Source organism: Gadus chalcogrammus, chromosome 4 (genome assembly GCF_026213295.1).
Source record: "Gadus chalcogrammus isolate NIFS_2021 chromosome 4, NIFS_Gcha_1.0, whole genome shotgun sequence".
Classification (NCBI taxonomy): domain Eukaryota; kingdom Metazoa; phylum Chordata; class Actinopteri; order Gadiformes; family Gadidae; genus Gadus; species Gadus chalcogrammus.
Genome location: NC_079415.1, coordinates 7,872,740 through 7,886,247, shown reverse-complemented (window position 1 = coordinate 7,886,247; position 13,508 = coordinate 7,872,740). Strand labels below are relative to the sequence as shown.

Below are 13,508 nucleotides of genomic sequence, written 5' to 3'. Positions count from 1 at the left end.
TTATTTATAGAGCACTTTTCATACACAAGGCAGACTCAAAGTGCTTCACATATAAACGTTGTCATACAATAAAATAAAATAATAGATAAGTAAAGGGAAATGTATGCAAAGAAATTAGTAAAATAGAGAAAATAAAGGGGAAGTTAAAAAGGCATTTTAGTAATTAAATAGAAAATAAAGGCAAAGTTAAAAAAAAGCTTTTTAGAAAGTGCAATTTATTTAAGATTTAGCAGAAAGCTAAAGCAAACATAAAAGTTTTCAATCTTGTTTTAAAGGTGCTCAGAGTTGGGGAAAGTCTAAAATCCTCAGGGAGTTTATTCCAGCTATTTGTTGCATAGTAACTAAATCCTGCTTTCCCATGTTTCGTGTTAACTCTGGGGATAATTAACAGATTGGTCTCAGAAGATCTTAGTGTTCTAGAAGGCTTATGTAGTGGAAGCATATCAGTTAAATATTTTGGGCCTAAACCATGTAAGGATTTTTAGGTCAGCAACATGATTTTAAAATAAATTCTCTGACCTACAGGAAGCCAATGTAACGATTTAAGAATTGGTGTAATATTTTAAAATTGTTTGGTCTTTTTTAGAACTCTAGCAGCAGCATTCTGAACAAGCTGAAGCTTCTTTAGAGTTTGTTTTGGGAGACCTGTAAGGAGACCATTGCAATAATCAAGTCTTGTGAAATTTTTAAGGGGATAATATGCAGATTTTGTAATTGATTTGATGTGACTATCGAAATGTAAATCTGAATCCATGATAACCCCTAGATTTCTGGCTTTGATTAAGGTTTTCAGGGACAGAGAGTGAAGGTGTTGGGTTACTTTAAGCCTTTCCGTTTTAGAACCAAATACAATTATCTCGGTTTTGTCCACATTTAGCTGAAGGAAATTTCGGCACATCCAGTCTTTCACTTGCTCAATGCACTGGCACAGCAGATCTATGGGCCGATAGTCATCTGGTGATAGCGATACATAGATTTGCGTGTCATCAGCATAGCAATGATGGTCAATATTGTTATTTTGCATGATTTGCCCTAGTGGGAGCATGTAGATGTTAAATAAAGAGGGTACTAAGATCGAACCTTGTGGGTCTCCTGATGTCACGTTGGTTGATTCTGATACAAAGTTGCCAATGGAAACAAAGTAGTTCCTATTTTGTTGGTAGGACCTGAACCAATTTAAGACTGTGCCTGAAAGCCCCACCCAGTTTTCTAACCTGTCCAAAAGTATTGTATGGTCTACAGTGTCGAATCCAGCACTGAGGTCTAGCATTAGTATTTAGGTTTTTGCCGGTCTGTGTTAAGACGGATGTCGTTTACATCTTTAATGAGGGCGGTCTCAGTGCTGTGCAGGGGTCAAAATCCTGATTGGAAGGTGTGATATAGCAACCAGTTGATGCCAGGAAGTGCTGGAGGACAACTTTCTCAATGATTTTACTTATGACGGGTAGATTTGATATTGGTCTATAGTTGTTAATAATAGAGGTATCTAGGCTCCGCTTTTTTAAAAGGGGTTTAATAACTGCAGTTTCCAAGGCTTTTGGGAAGTTGCCTGACTGGAGAGAGTTGTTAACTATCTGCAATATGTCTATGCTAGGCAGTCAAAAACATTCTTAAAGAGGTTGGTAGGTAAAGTATCAAGGCAACAGGTGGATGGCTTTAGTTGTGTCACAGTTTCCACAAGAGTTTTAGAGTTTATAACATTAAAGCATGCCATCCCTGCCACGTTACTTTTGCCTGAACAGGGTGGTAGTCCAACATTTTTGTTTGAAGTGGAGATATTGATGGCGCGTCTGATGCCTTCAATTTTATCAGAATAAAAAGCTGGTCAGTCTGTCAACAGTTGCAAATAGGGTTTTTGCATTATTAGTATTTGTTTTAATGATATTGGAGAAAAATGTTTCTCTAGCACTTTTTTAGTCTAAATTGTAGGCACGGAGGCTCTCTTTATAGATATCATGGTGAATATGAAGTTTTCTTTTACGCCAGATGCGTTCAACCTTCCTGCAATCTTTTTTCTGTGCTGTTACAGAAGCAGCTTTTCTCCAGGGTGCCTTTTGGTTTTCCAGAAATCGTTTTAACCTTATAAGGTGCAATGACATCTGTGACTTTCAAAATGTTCAAATTAAGTTTTCTACAAGATCATCAGCAGAACATGGGTTGAGAGGTGGTAGCAGGGAGATGGCTTTTTTAAAAAGTACATTCGATTCTTCATTGATAATAATGTAAACGTCCGTCAAATATACCAGTTAATGTAAGTGGAATCCATCTCAGACATTTCACCCACAATCCTTTGCGGTCCCCCCTCCCCCCTCTGCAGAAGTGCGACTACGGCTCGCCGGAGGACTTCCTGAAGCGCTCGCTGGACGCCCCACAGCCCCAGTCGGTCAGCAACGCCGTCAGCCTGCTGAGGAAGATGGGGGCGTGCCACGCCACCGACCACGCCCTCACGCCGCTGGGCCACCACCTGGCCGGCCTGCCCGTCAACGTCAAGATCGGCAAGATGCTGATCTACGGCGCCATCCTAGGCTGCCTGGACCCCATCGTACGTAGCCCGGGTTTAAACCCGTCTTTTCGCTGTTTTGTATTTTTAATGTGTTATTTCGTTTTCTAGGTTTGGAAGATTTCATAAGAGGATACTGACATAAACATGCAACCTTTTTCTTGTTACATTGTTGACCCGGTTTATAAAAAGTGTAATCTTATGGAGAGTTTTTTACGATTGCTCTTGATTGCTTTTTTACTATGCTGTTTTATTACTGCAAATTGTTAAGTGTGTGTGTGTGTGTGTGTGTGTGTGTGTGTGTGTGTGTGTGTGTGTGTGTGTGTGTGTGTGTGTGTGTGTGTGTGTGTGTGTGTGTGTGTGTGTGTGTGTGTGTGTGTGTGTGTGTTGCAGGCCACCATCGTGGCAGCCATCACAGAGAAGTCTCCCTTCTCTACTCCGATGCACAGGAAGGACGAAGCCAACGTGGCCAAAGCTGCCCTCGCGTTCGGGAACTCTGATCACCTGACCATATACAACGCTTACCAGGGGTAGGGTCTATATATAGCATTGATTCTCAACGGGTGGGTGGCAAGGGCGTTCTGAGTGGGTCGCAGAAAGAATGCCAAACATTAATCTATAGAATGAAGCCCATGATTTGTGTTTCAATGGCTTACTATCTTTATGGTTTTGTCAGGACCTAATGACTAGTAACACATAAGGGTCATAACGCTGGAACACTTGGGAACCCCTGATCTATAGGATAGTCTAAATGTAGGAATACACATTTCAAGATACAATATTAAGTAGCATATGTTTATTATTGGATTTGTTAGTTGGAAGAACTCACGGATGGATGGAACACGGACTGAAATGACCTTCTGTCGGAACAACTTCCTGAACCGAACCGCCCTCATCACTATAGAGGTAACACTCGCACGCACACACACTCTTTCCCTCTATTTTTCCAGCCAGCTTTGAATTGCAAACGCTGACACTGGTTAATAAGGGAAGTACCTAAATCAGCATAAACGGATCCATTTGCCTTTCTCACGAGACAGAATAACAGTAAAAAAAAAAATAGATTCTGTCCATCATGAAAAGTCCTATCGGTCGCTCACTGTAACCACGTAAGCTTTCGCTATGAACACCCAAGTGTTACAAAAAGATAGAGTAGGTGAACACCATGCTTGTAGGGTCCACACTCATACTTTTTAACAACCCTCCCGCAAACGCTTCTCCCCAGGACGTGAAACAGGAGCTGATGAGGATGATGGAGCAGGCTGGGTTCTGGTCCCCTCGCTGCTCCTCCTCCTCCTCCTCCTCCTCCTCCTCTTCCTCCTCCAGGGGGCCCTTGGCGCCCCTGTCCAAGCACACCATCTCGGTGATGAAGGCGGTGCTCACGGCGGGCCTCTACGACAACGTGTCCCGCGTCCTGTGCACCCTCTCGGTGGACGTGCTGGAGCGGGTGGCCTGCACGGGCGAGACGCCCCAGGGCAAGGCCCAGGTGCACCCGTCCTCCGTCAACCGCAACCTGCAGACCCACGGCTGGCTGCTGTACCAGGAGAAGGTGGGGCTCCAGCCGGAGGAAGGGCCACTCGACCCCGTCCGCGTGCATTCGCCTTCCTTTTACCGAAATGTTATATGGTGTGAATGTGGTTGTGGGGAGGGGGGACGACGACACACAGAGAGGGAGGTAAGGGTTAATGTGTGTGTGTGTGTGTGTGTGTGTGTGTGTGTGTGTGTGTGTGTGTGTGTGTGTGTGTGTGTGTGTGTGTGTGTGTGTGTGTGTGTGTGTGTGTGTGTGTGTGTGTGTGTCAGTGTGTGGTTTTGCATGTGAAAGATTTGCATAAATGCGGAAGAGTTTATCTTCTTCATTTTTCTGAACGTCATACAATCGCATTACAGGAGCGATACAACCCTCTTCTGCAGCCACATGAACGCCATGAGTGTTTGTGCTGTTAAAAGTCTGTGCTCAATGGGTGTCTGACTCCAGGTGAAGTACACCAAGATCTACCTGCGAGACACCACCCTGATCTCCCCGTTCCCCCTGCTGCTGTTCGGAGGGGACATAGACGTCCAACACAGAGAACGCCTCATCACCGTGGACGGGTGGATTCTCTTCCAGGTCAGGGGTCGTCGCTGTGCTGCTGTCTTTTCAAATGGTCAACCGTGACGTGTGTGGTTTGTGTGTGCACAGTCACACAACTTGAACCACATATAAAGAGAAGTAATACTTTCCCATAGACCGACATCTGTTTTTGTAGTTTGTGAGCAGATGAGAATCATCCTAGATGTTGGTCAGCCAGCCCTGCCTTAACAATCATTGCACGCCCGCAGACCTTCATCTTACCATAGGTTTAACAACAACCCTACCCTGTGTTTGTATCGATTTCATTGAATGTCATGTGTCCAGGCTCCAGTGAGGATCGGGGTCATCTTCAAACACCTGAGGAAGCTGATGGACTCGCTGTTGGAAAAGAAGCTAGCCAACCCCAAGATGAATCTGGAAGGTAACCCTCTTCATGTGCCTTCATATCACACAGGTCCTCTGCATGTTGCACACCTTTTACATCATTGACCGAGACCCACCCAGGCCAGGTCCCAGGGACAGTAATGCAAACTCCACTGATGCCGGTAAAAGGGAGGGTTCGATTTGTCGCCTCAACCTTATGGAGAATATTCAGATAGACTGTGCTTTCAGTGAAAATCACGTTAACGTACGTACAATGACACGCGTTAATACAGCCTGCAAGCGTTTAGCTCTCGAGGAAGTGATGCTAGGAATAGGAACCATTCCCCCTGATGCATAAGCCGCTTTGAGAGAAAAAGGAAGGATTTAGGGTATGAAGGTTATTCTGTGATGCCATCCAGGAAGTCTTGTCATTGTTTAATGGTTTCACTTTAAGGTTGGAGTTTAATTTAGGGAACTTGTCTTTAATTTTCTGATCCTAGTTGTTATTTTTGCTTGCATGATATTTTTCTATGGTACGCACATTTTTACAAAATATACAACAATCATAACAAACTGTCTTTCTGTTAGGTATGAGATATTTCATTACTTGTTCCTGTCCTCTTTTTTTTTCTCTTCAGACGAGAAGACCATCCAGTTGATTTTAGAGTTGATAAAGACAGAGAATACTGTTAATCTATGAACATTATTAGGATGGAGAACATGTGATATAATACATGAGTTATTAGGATGGTGCACATGTAAAATGAATCCATGAACGTTATTAGGATGGAGAACATGCAATATTATTCCATGAACATTATTAGGATGCAGTACTTCTTAACAACGATGATGTATACTTTAAAAACACTACAACTGGCCGGTGCCTTGTGTTTTGATCATGTTATTAAAAGTAATTTATCCAAAAATGAATTTGGATAGATTTGTATGATGTAGGTGATGCTTCTTAAGCAAAACTGTATATGGAATGTCCCTGAACAATTCCAGAGGAAAAAATAACCGAATATATGGCAAGATTGATTTCTTACAGTATGTAAAGGAATAAATACATTGGTTTTTAGTCAAAAGAAAAATGCCCTTTTTGTGTTTGATTTTATTTCTACTTCAACATATTTTTATTGCAATGCGTGGTTTCTTTTACAGTGATCTGGGAGTTGCCACAACTTTATAAAGTTCTCCCTTTCCTCCTGGTGAGAATAGCACGCCGCGCTAATGGGTTTCAGACTTTATTCCTCTTTTTAATTCACTCAAGAACCAAACCCTGGCTTCTACTGTCTGTATGTACCGTACTAACGGTTGAAATGACATAAACATGGGTTGTTTAACCGCAAAACCTAAATGACTTTAACTAAAGCGTGGGTCGTTGTGTGCGTATGTGTGTTGGCGTGCGTGTGCGTGGGTCCCAAACAAAAGTAGTTCTTGCCTCAACCTCATGTTCTGCTGCTGATTAAGGTTTATCAAAATGTGTACATAAGGAAATAAAAATGAAGATGATAAGAAGATGTGACTAGTTTAATCATTGTTTAAGGTTAATATTGTACAGTGGACATATATACTCGATACAAAATATGAAAGTATGCTTGAATAGTATGCATAAAAAATATACTATAAAAGACCTCTATTGATATGTTTTATTGCAGACAGACATGCAGTTAGAATAAAATGTATTTAGATCACATGCATGTCAATCGATGACCTTTTAAGATATTACATCTTTAACTTATATTGTAGGCTAGTCGTTTATTTTCCTCAATGTACATAAATCAATGTTTTTCTTAGTAACATGTTTTAAATTGCATTTAAATAACTTTCAACAAACTTATGCTCAGTTTAGACATATTATATCATTGCATTTGAGCTATCTGTGTTTTGAATATGTTGGCTTCTACATTGCCACACAACACAACCTTAACAAAAGCATTCAAACCTAGAACTGGATAAAACTGTATCCTGGTTCCTGTAACGTTGAGTAGATCACATCATCTGCAATCCAAACAATTTGGTAATGATGAACCAATTTAAAACTGTTATTGAAATGTTATGCCATAGAAACGGGTCATTATCTGACTTAAGTTAAAGGAGACATATTATACCACTGTGTGAGGTGTGAGTGTGATTAGCCTTACTAGCCGTTTCGAAAATCTGCCCCATATGACATCACTAATGGGCACGTTAAACGTTGCTCATCTATGCAGCACAGATCTAGGTGGACACGCCCACTAGTGATGTCAAATGGGGCAGATTTTTCGAAACGGCTAGTAAGGCTAATAATTACACTCACACCTGGTGGTATAATATGTCTCCTTTAATAAATTGAAATCAAATATGTTGGAAATGGAAGATTTACCACCAGGTGTGATGTTGATGAGCCATTACAAGCCAATTCAGAATTTTCCCCACAGCATAATCACATGTGGGAGAGTCCATCTTTGGTATTTATTTTAGGTTTATCTGTCTTACATCAACATCCCACCTATAGGAGCCCATTTATACAAAATCAGACATTATCTAGTTTGCCGAAGATCAAGTAGTATCCAAGTGTGCAAAATACATACCTGTTCCCGGATCAGGTAAAGTGGCCCGCCTGTATCTCCGAAAACAAAACAATTTAGTATACAGAGTATATCAAAAGTAAGTGCTTCAGAACGGATGGGTGAATGGATTCAGAGATCATGTGTTTTTTCCTCACCTGTTGATTGGAAGAGGTGATTTGGAGAACTGGCCAGCGTTTGGATTTCTGTCACTGCTGTAGAAGTTCTCGTACAAAACGGGTGCTGGATAAAAAGTTAAGACTTGCATCATGCAAAACGTGAATGTGTTTATTGATGCAATGATTAATGTTGTCTATGTTGGATGTTGAACAGTTTGGCTTTCAACATTCAAGAGTTGTTTTTTTACAACTGATTGTTTAAGATAATGTGATGTTATCGTGTGATGCCATCTTATGATCTCAGGTGATTTCATCGTATAATGTCATCGTATGATGTCATCTTGTCAGCTGTGTGTCTCTCTACCTGGTGGTTTATCTCCGGTGCGTCTGAGATGTACAAAATATTCAATGTCTTCTTTTATGTCACACTGATCCAAGGACTTCCTCACCTCCTCGTACAGCTGCACACACACACACACACACACACACACACACACACACACACACACACACACACACACACACACACAGAAGTAAGGGTAAGGCAGGGGTGGAGGTCTGATTGCTGAGCCTGGAGGTGGTGTCTCTACGGCTGGGGTGGAAGTCTGGGTGCTGAGCCTGGAAGTGGGGCAGATTATTCCATACCTCGTCGCTGGTCACACACTGCTGCGACAGCTGGTTGACGTGGGTCCAGACAGTGTTGCGGAGAGTGTTGATCCTCTCCTTGGCCTGGGCCTCAAACACCTGCAGAGGACACCCCTTTAGCTACATGTTCAGCTAACTACATGTACTACACATATGTAGAGCTAGCTACACGTGTGTACAGCTAGCTACATGTATTTAGAACTAGCTTCACGTATGTAAAGCTACGTCACATAGTATAGCTAGCTACACGTATGTATAGCTAGCTACACGTTTGTACAGTGGTGCCATGCCGTAATTCCGACGCCTCATTGTTCCGACGTCTCAATGGTCCGAAATATTTCCCATTAGATCGACATGCCACTATGCCGACGGTTCAATGTTCCGAAAACGGAACCCATTGGTCCGAAGGTCCATTTGTCAGACTTTTCAAAAAGGAGGCGCATTAGGCCGAAGGTTCAATATGCCGAATAGGCCAAGGCACAATTCCACATGTGTGATTATGAAACCAAAAATAAAAGACGATAGGCTAAGTTCCAGAAGTGCACTTCACCAAGCCAGACTGTTGCTGTGGGCTTGAACGGTCACAAGAGGTGAATTTATGAAGCGCATGTTATACAAGGACTAATACTTTTCCCATAAAGAAGTCAAATGGTGAGTGAGAAACAAATACAATTGTTGACTTTTGTTTACTGTGTTTACAGTGGGCTTTTAGCCTAAATAATTTCGCTGGTATTGATTTAGTCAAACTTATACCTCACACCGTGTACTTAGTCAAGTGTGTGTGTGTGTGTGTGTGTGTGTGTGTGTGTGTGTGTGTGTGTGTGTGTGTGTGTGTGTGTTCGTGCCCGTGTTGAGAATTAGACCTATGCTCTCTGTTTTGTCACTTTGCTCTCCAATATTCATCGTGAACGTGATATGTAGGCCTATGTTGTATTTTGGAGATAGAGTGAGAGAGAGCGAGAGCGCGAGCGAGGTATAAAACTCTTTATATGTAGGCTTATTCTGCATATTGAACCGTCGGCCTAATGCGCCTCTTTTTTGAAAAGTCGGACAAACGGACCTTCGGACCAATGGGTTCCGTTTTCGGAACATAGAACCGTCGGCATAGTGGCATGTCGATCTAATGGGAAATATTTCAGACCATTGAGACGTCGGAAGAATGAGGTGTCGGAATTACGGGCAGGCCCCTGTACTGCTAGCTACAGGTACAGCTCGATACAAGTACAGCAGCACGTACAGCTAGCTACACGTAGGCCTAAAGCTAGCTACTTGATATGTACAGCTACACGTAGTGCTAGCAACTAGGTGTACTAGTTGCTAGTAGTTCAGCAACTAGTACACCTACACGCACAGCTATACATTAAGAACGTTTCGGAATTCTTTGTCATGGTTGTAGATTGGATCAGGTAGGATGACTGTTTCTCACCTCACAGGCATTGGCATGTTCATTCAGCCACTCATTTCTTATCTTTGCCAGCGACGTCACGTTCTGCAAATATACCCTGTCTGCCGAAGAAAAACAATGAAACACACCAAATGAAATGTGAAATAGAACACAGTTGAGTAGTCAGGCAACAAAGTTACACACTTCAGACTTTAACTGTCTAAAAGGGCTATAATTATACACATGACTTGACCATCACATGCAAAAAAAAGTCGATAACGTGTTCTCTATTTGTCACAAAATGTGAGAAACCATGAAACAAGCAGTTGTGGGTAAATTCGAGGGCAGACGTGTGACTCCATGAGATGAAGATTTGCGCGTCACTGACAACCCACCTGCTTCGTCAGCGTTTTGTTTTGCTTGCAGGGCCTTTGAGTGCAGCTGAAAGTAGGAAAGAAAAGAAAAGTAATTTAAATATCGATAACACCAACGTTAGCGCCTTCCATTAGGCTCCGATGGAAGACCAAGCTGGGTTTACCGGTACCTTCTCGATGTTCCTTGTGTTGTTGGCGTTTCGGTTGACATTCTGATCGGCCTCTTCTTTGTCTCGGCACTTTTGCTCATAGGCCTTTTTTGACTGGGGACATAAGCAGAGTTTGAGTTTATCAACATGTTGTATTACTTCATTAGGTAAATTCCCTTACAGTGTAAGTAAGCCCACTGTGAAAGCAATGCAAACAGAAACCTGCTGCAGAAAAACAAGAAATATACACTGCTGTCTGATGCGGTTGTGTTGCAAAGACCTTGACAAATAAACCTTTGTGAAGAAATGGCCTTGTGTCTTTTTTGAAAAAATCCTATATGAAGTTCCTATTTGTTTTATTCTGGTGGCGGGTATAAAGGTCCTACTGTTCATTTCTTAACAACTACACAGAACTTCCCTCTTTAAAGAGGAAGGACAAAGTTGGAATACAGAACGTAATATTGAAACAACTTGCATGTATTCTATGGCATTTACAGAATAACTGACGGTGCTCAAACACGTCATTCGACATAGTGTACTTTCGTGCACTGATAATAATAATAATTTGATACGAATTGAGAATGATGCAAATGGTTTCAAATGTCCCTGCTTTGAATAGACTATTGATGGTCGTGTAGAGACGCTGGTGTACGAGAATAGATGCAACATTATTAATAAGTATAAGTAACAGTTTCAACGTTCTAATGATTCTTACCTCTAATGTTCTCCTGAATTGCAAGACTTTCTGTTTGTGGAGAGAATCCATCTGGAATTCGACCTGCAATTAAAAACATTGGGCTTTCTCACGTGCTTGGGACAGACTCTATGCATTGAGTCTTATGTCTTATGAGTCTTAAAATTCCCACTCTGTGTGCTTTGGGCTTTAATAGCTGACTCATGGTCACCCCAAGGATGAATGTTCCTTCTGGTTCACAGACGCTGTCTCACCTTCTTCTTTGCGTCCTTTTGTCTTTCTCTGAAGTCTTCTAGTTTTTTGGCCTCATCTCTCATATTCTGCGCCAACTGCAGATGAGTTTGTCCAACGTGTTCGATCTCTGAAATGTAGGACAGGGTTATCGTTGTCACCTCAAGGAAAGATGGCTTTTCTTTCAAACATATGTACTTTTATCTGAAGGATCTTACGTAATTTGAACATGTCCAGGGATCTCTTCAATGTGCTAGAAAAAACACAGTAAGGCAAATGAAAAGTTGCATGCAATATAAATTCATGTCACACAAACAAGTGTGACCACATAGAAGTTAGAGACACGGAAATCCCCACTGTTAATGATTTGAAAACAGTAGTTTTACAGTTTAATAAAAGTGTGGTAACACCCAATACAATGGTGTAAATGTGGTCACTAATAATGGCCCCCCAGTTGAATCACTTCAACTTATATTGAAGAATATAACCATAAAATATAACCACGGATGATGAACCATTTAATCAATAAATCATTTGACATTTATTGGTAAACATGTATTTACGTAGATAGCTAGATACAGAAGATACCTTATATAGTTCCTTTATTTCATTCAAAATATTACGTCTTTGTGTCGGCGTGCTCTATAACCTTACTTCATTTCGTTGAGCCCAAACACCTTCCTGGACAGACCTAGAAGATCTTTAGCATACTTATCCTCAATGGATGCCCTGAAAGACAACCACAGCCATAAAGCAGGGGCAACATAGTTGGCAGCAGACCTTTCTCTGGGGACGGCGCCACAAACTATGAATAACCTAAGGTCATATATATGCTATATAGTCTATATAGATAATACCTTATTGTTGAAGAACATATATTGCATGAACTCAAGACTGAAATAACCCCTGCTTTGCATTATATAAATATCCTGGTTGGGGCGCTGAAATAAAGTGGACTGACTGTGTGCACGGGAATGCAAATGGTTATGAACAGTTGTACCTGTTGTATCAGGGTTTCACGTTATGCAGGGTTTTAAATAAACTATCCCTTTTGAGCAATCCACAAAGCCATCTCGACCTCTTTGTTTCCCCTTCTCTGCACCACTCTTGATATTAATGGAGATGACACAAAAATGCTTTTCAGCTCAATGAATGACAGCTTGATGAAAAGATTAACTGTGGAACTTTTCCCCTAGCAAACAGATATGCAAAGAAGCATCGTCAGTTGGTAAGAAGGAGACATTCATGCAAACCTATAATTGACATGATAGTTAATCTGCTGTAATGAATGGACCTTTGAAAAGCATATTGTGTGTGTGTGTGTGTGTGTGTGTGTGTGTGTGTGTGTGTGTGTGTGTGTGTGTGTGTGTGTGTGTGTGTGTGTGTGTGTGTGTGTGTGTGTGTGTGTGTGTGTGTGTGTGTGTGTGAGAGAGAGATAGACATAGTTAGAAATTGGGATTACATAAAAAAAATTAACCTTGATAAAAAAGGCCTAAGTGTGGGTTGAACACTGAAGAATTCTAAATCAACCTAATATGTGGTCCAATTACAGTGCTGGTTGTCCTATTATAGATCATTTAACATAGTCACCCACCTCGCCTTCATGAACTCCTCCACCTCCTTGCAAGTGCGCCTTCCGTCATTAAGATGCTGTATGATGACGTCATACCCTACTGTGCCCGTGGGGTCCGAGTTCTAAGAATTTGATTGACATTCACAATCTCTTAACCTATATATCCTTTTTAAGCTAATCACAGTGTATCTGTGGATACTTATTGTTATTCTAGGGTTTGGGTATTATTGTATATTGTTACAGTTGCAAAGGATGGCCATATATTAGGGTAAATATTGATATACTTTTATAATTCATAATTGAAGTAATACACCCCATCGACATAACATCAAGCGCATAAATAAACTCCCTTGGGAACACTCGGAGACTCAACTAGATACTCGCTCAGGGCAACTCTTGCAGGTAAAGCGCAAACGACAAAATAAGGTAAATTGCTATTTTGAAGACAAAATCCCTGTAATTTTACTCTGCTGAGGGTGTTAACCCCAGGTTGTCCAAGTATCCAAGACTTAACTCGACCGTCGTTGACTGGTGCTATTTCAGCCCGAAATCGTTTCAATGATTTTGCTAAATTGTTTAAGCTTGCAATCTGCACTGGCCTGTACCTAATATAATAAAAAATAGAAACACAAAAACACCGGTTACTTCTCAGCAATATTCTTGTTGGAAAATTACTTTTATAAAGTGATAGCCTGTCCCTCGGCTACTATAAAGAAGCAGCATAGCCACAGTGCGACAGCTTAGCCTAATGCCAAAACATAAATACATTCAACATACCCAAAAGTTGTCCTTAAAATGCGTATAGGCCATGTTCCTCGCCCGTGGCAACTGAGCGTGTCAGTTGGCAGACCTTCCT

The 13,508-nt window shown here is 41.4% G+C and overlaps 2 protein-coding genes across 4 annotated transcripts in view; one reads left to right on the top strand and one right to left on the bottom strand.

Annotated features, from left to right (window-relative positions):
* The window catches only part of dhx29 (DEAH (Asp-Glu-Ala-His) box polypeptide 29), a 17,013-nt gene extending 9,974 nt beyond the window's left edge, over window positions 1-7,039 (top strand). For both annotated transcript variants that reach the window (XM_056589574.1, XM_056589572.1), the window contains exons 22-28: window positions 2,318-2,542; window positions 2,894-3,030; window positions 3,316-3,406; window positions 3,726-4,049; window positions 4,476-4,607; window positions 4,896-4,992; window positions 5,573-7,039. In XM_056589574.1, the coding sequence (XP_056445549.1) occupies window positions 2,318-2,542; window positions 2,894-3,030; window positions 3,316-3,406; window positions 3,726-4,049; window positions 4,476-4,607; window positions 4,896-4,992; window positions 5,573-5,634 (1,068 nt within the window). In that variant the 3' untranslated portion in view covers window positions 5,635-7,039. The remainder of the gene's footprint in view (window positions 1-2,317; window positions 2,543-2,893; window positions 3,031-3,315; window positions 3,407-3,725; window positions 4,050-4,475; window positions 4,608-4,895; window positions 4,993-5,572) is intronic.
* Window positions 4,311-13,508, bottom strand: pstpip2 (proline-serine-threonine phosphatase interacting protein 2). 2 transcript variants are annotated; one of them, XM_056589577.1, is made up of 14 exons: window positions 13,430-13,476; window positions 12,674-13,257; window positions 11,734-11,808; window positions 11,298-11,332; window positions 11,103-11,209; window positions 10,870-10,932; window positions 10,176-10,268; window positions 10,027-10,072; window positions 9,674-9,753; window positions 8,248-8,346; window positions 7,967-8,063; window positions 7,642-7,726; window positions 7,508-7,536; window positions 4,311-6,935 (listed from the first exon to the last, which is right to left on the bottom strand). In XM_056589577.1, exons 2-14 carry the CDS (start codon window positions 12,682-12,684, stop codon window positions 6,880-6,882), a joined length of 876 nt encoding a protein of 291 aa, XP_056445552.1. In that variant the 5' UTR covers window positions 12,685-13,257; window positions 13,430-13,476; the 3' UTR covers window positions 4,311-6,879. The 2 variants fall into 2 exon arrangements, with proteins under 2 accessions (XP_056445552.1, XP_056445551.1); XM_056589576.1 differs by having other exon boundaries at window positions 4,312-6,935; window positions 12,674-12,774; window positions 13,430-13,508.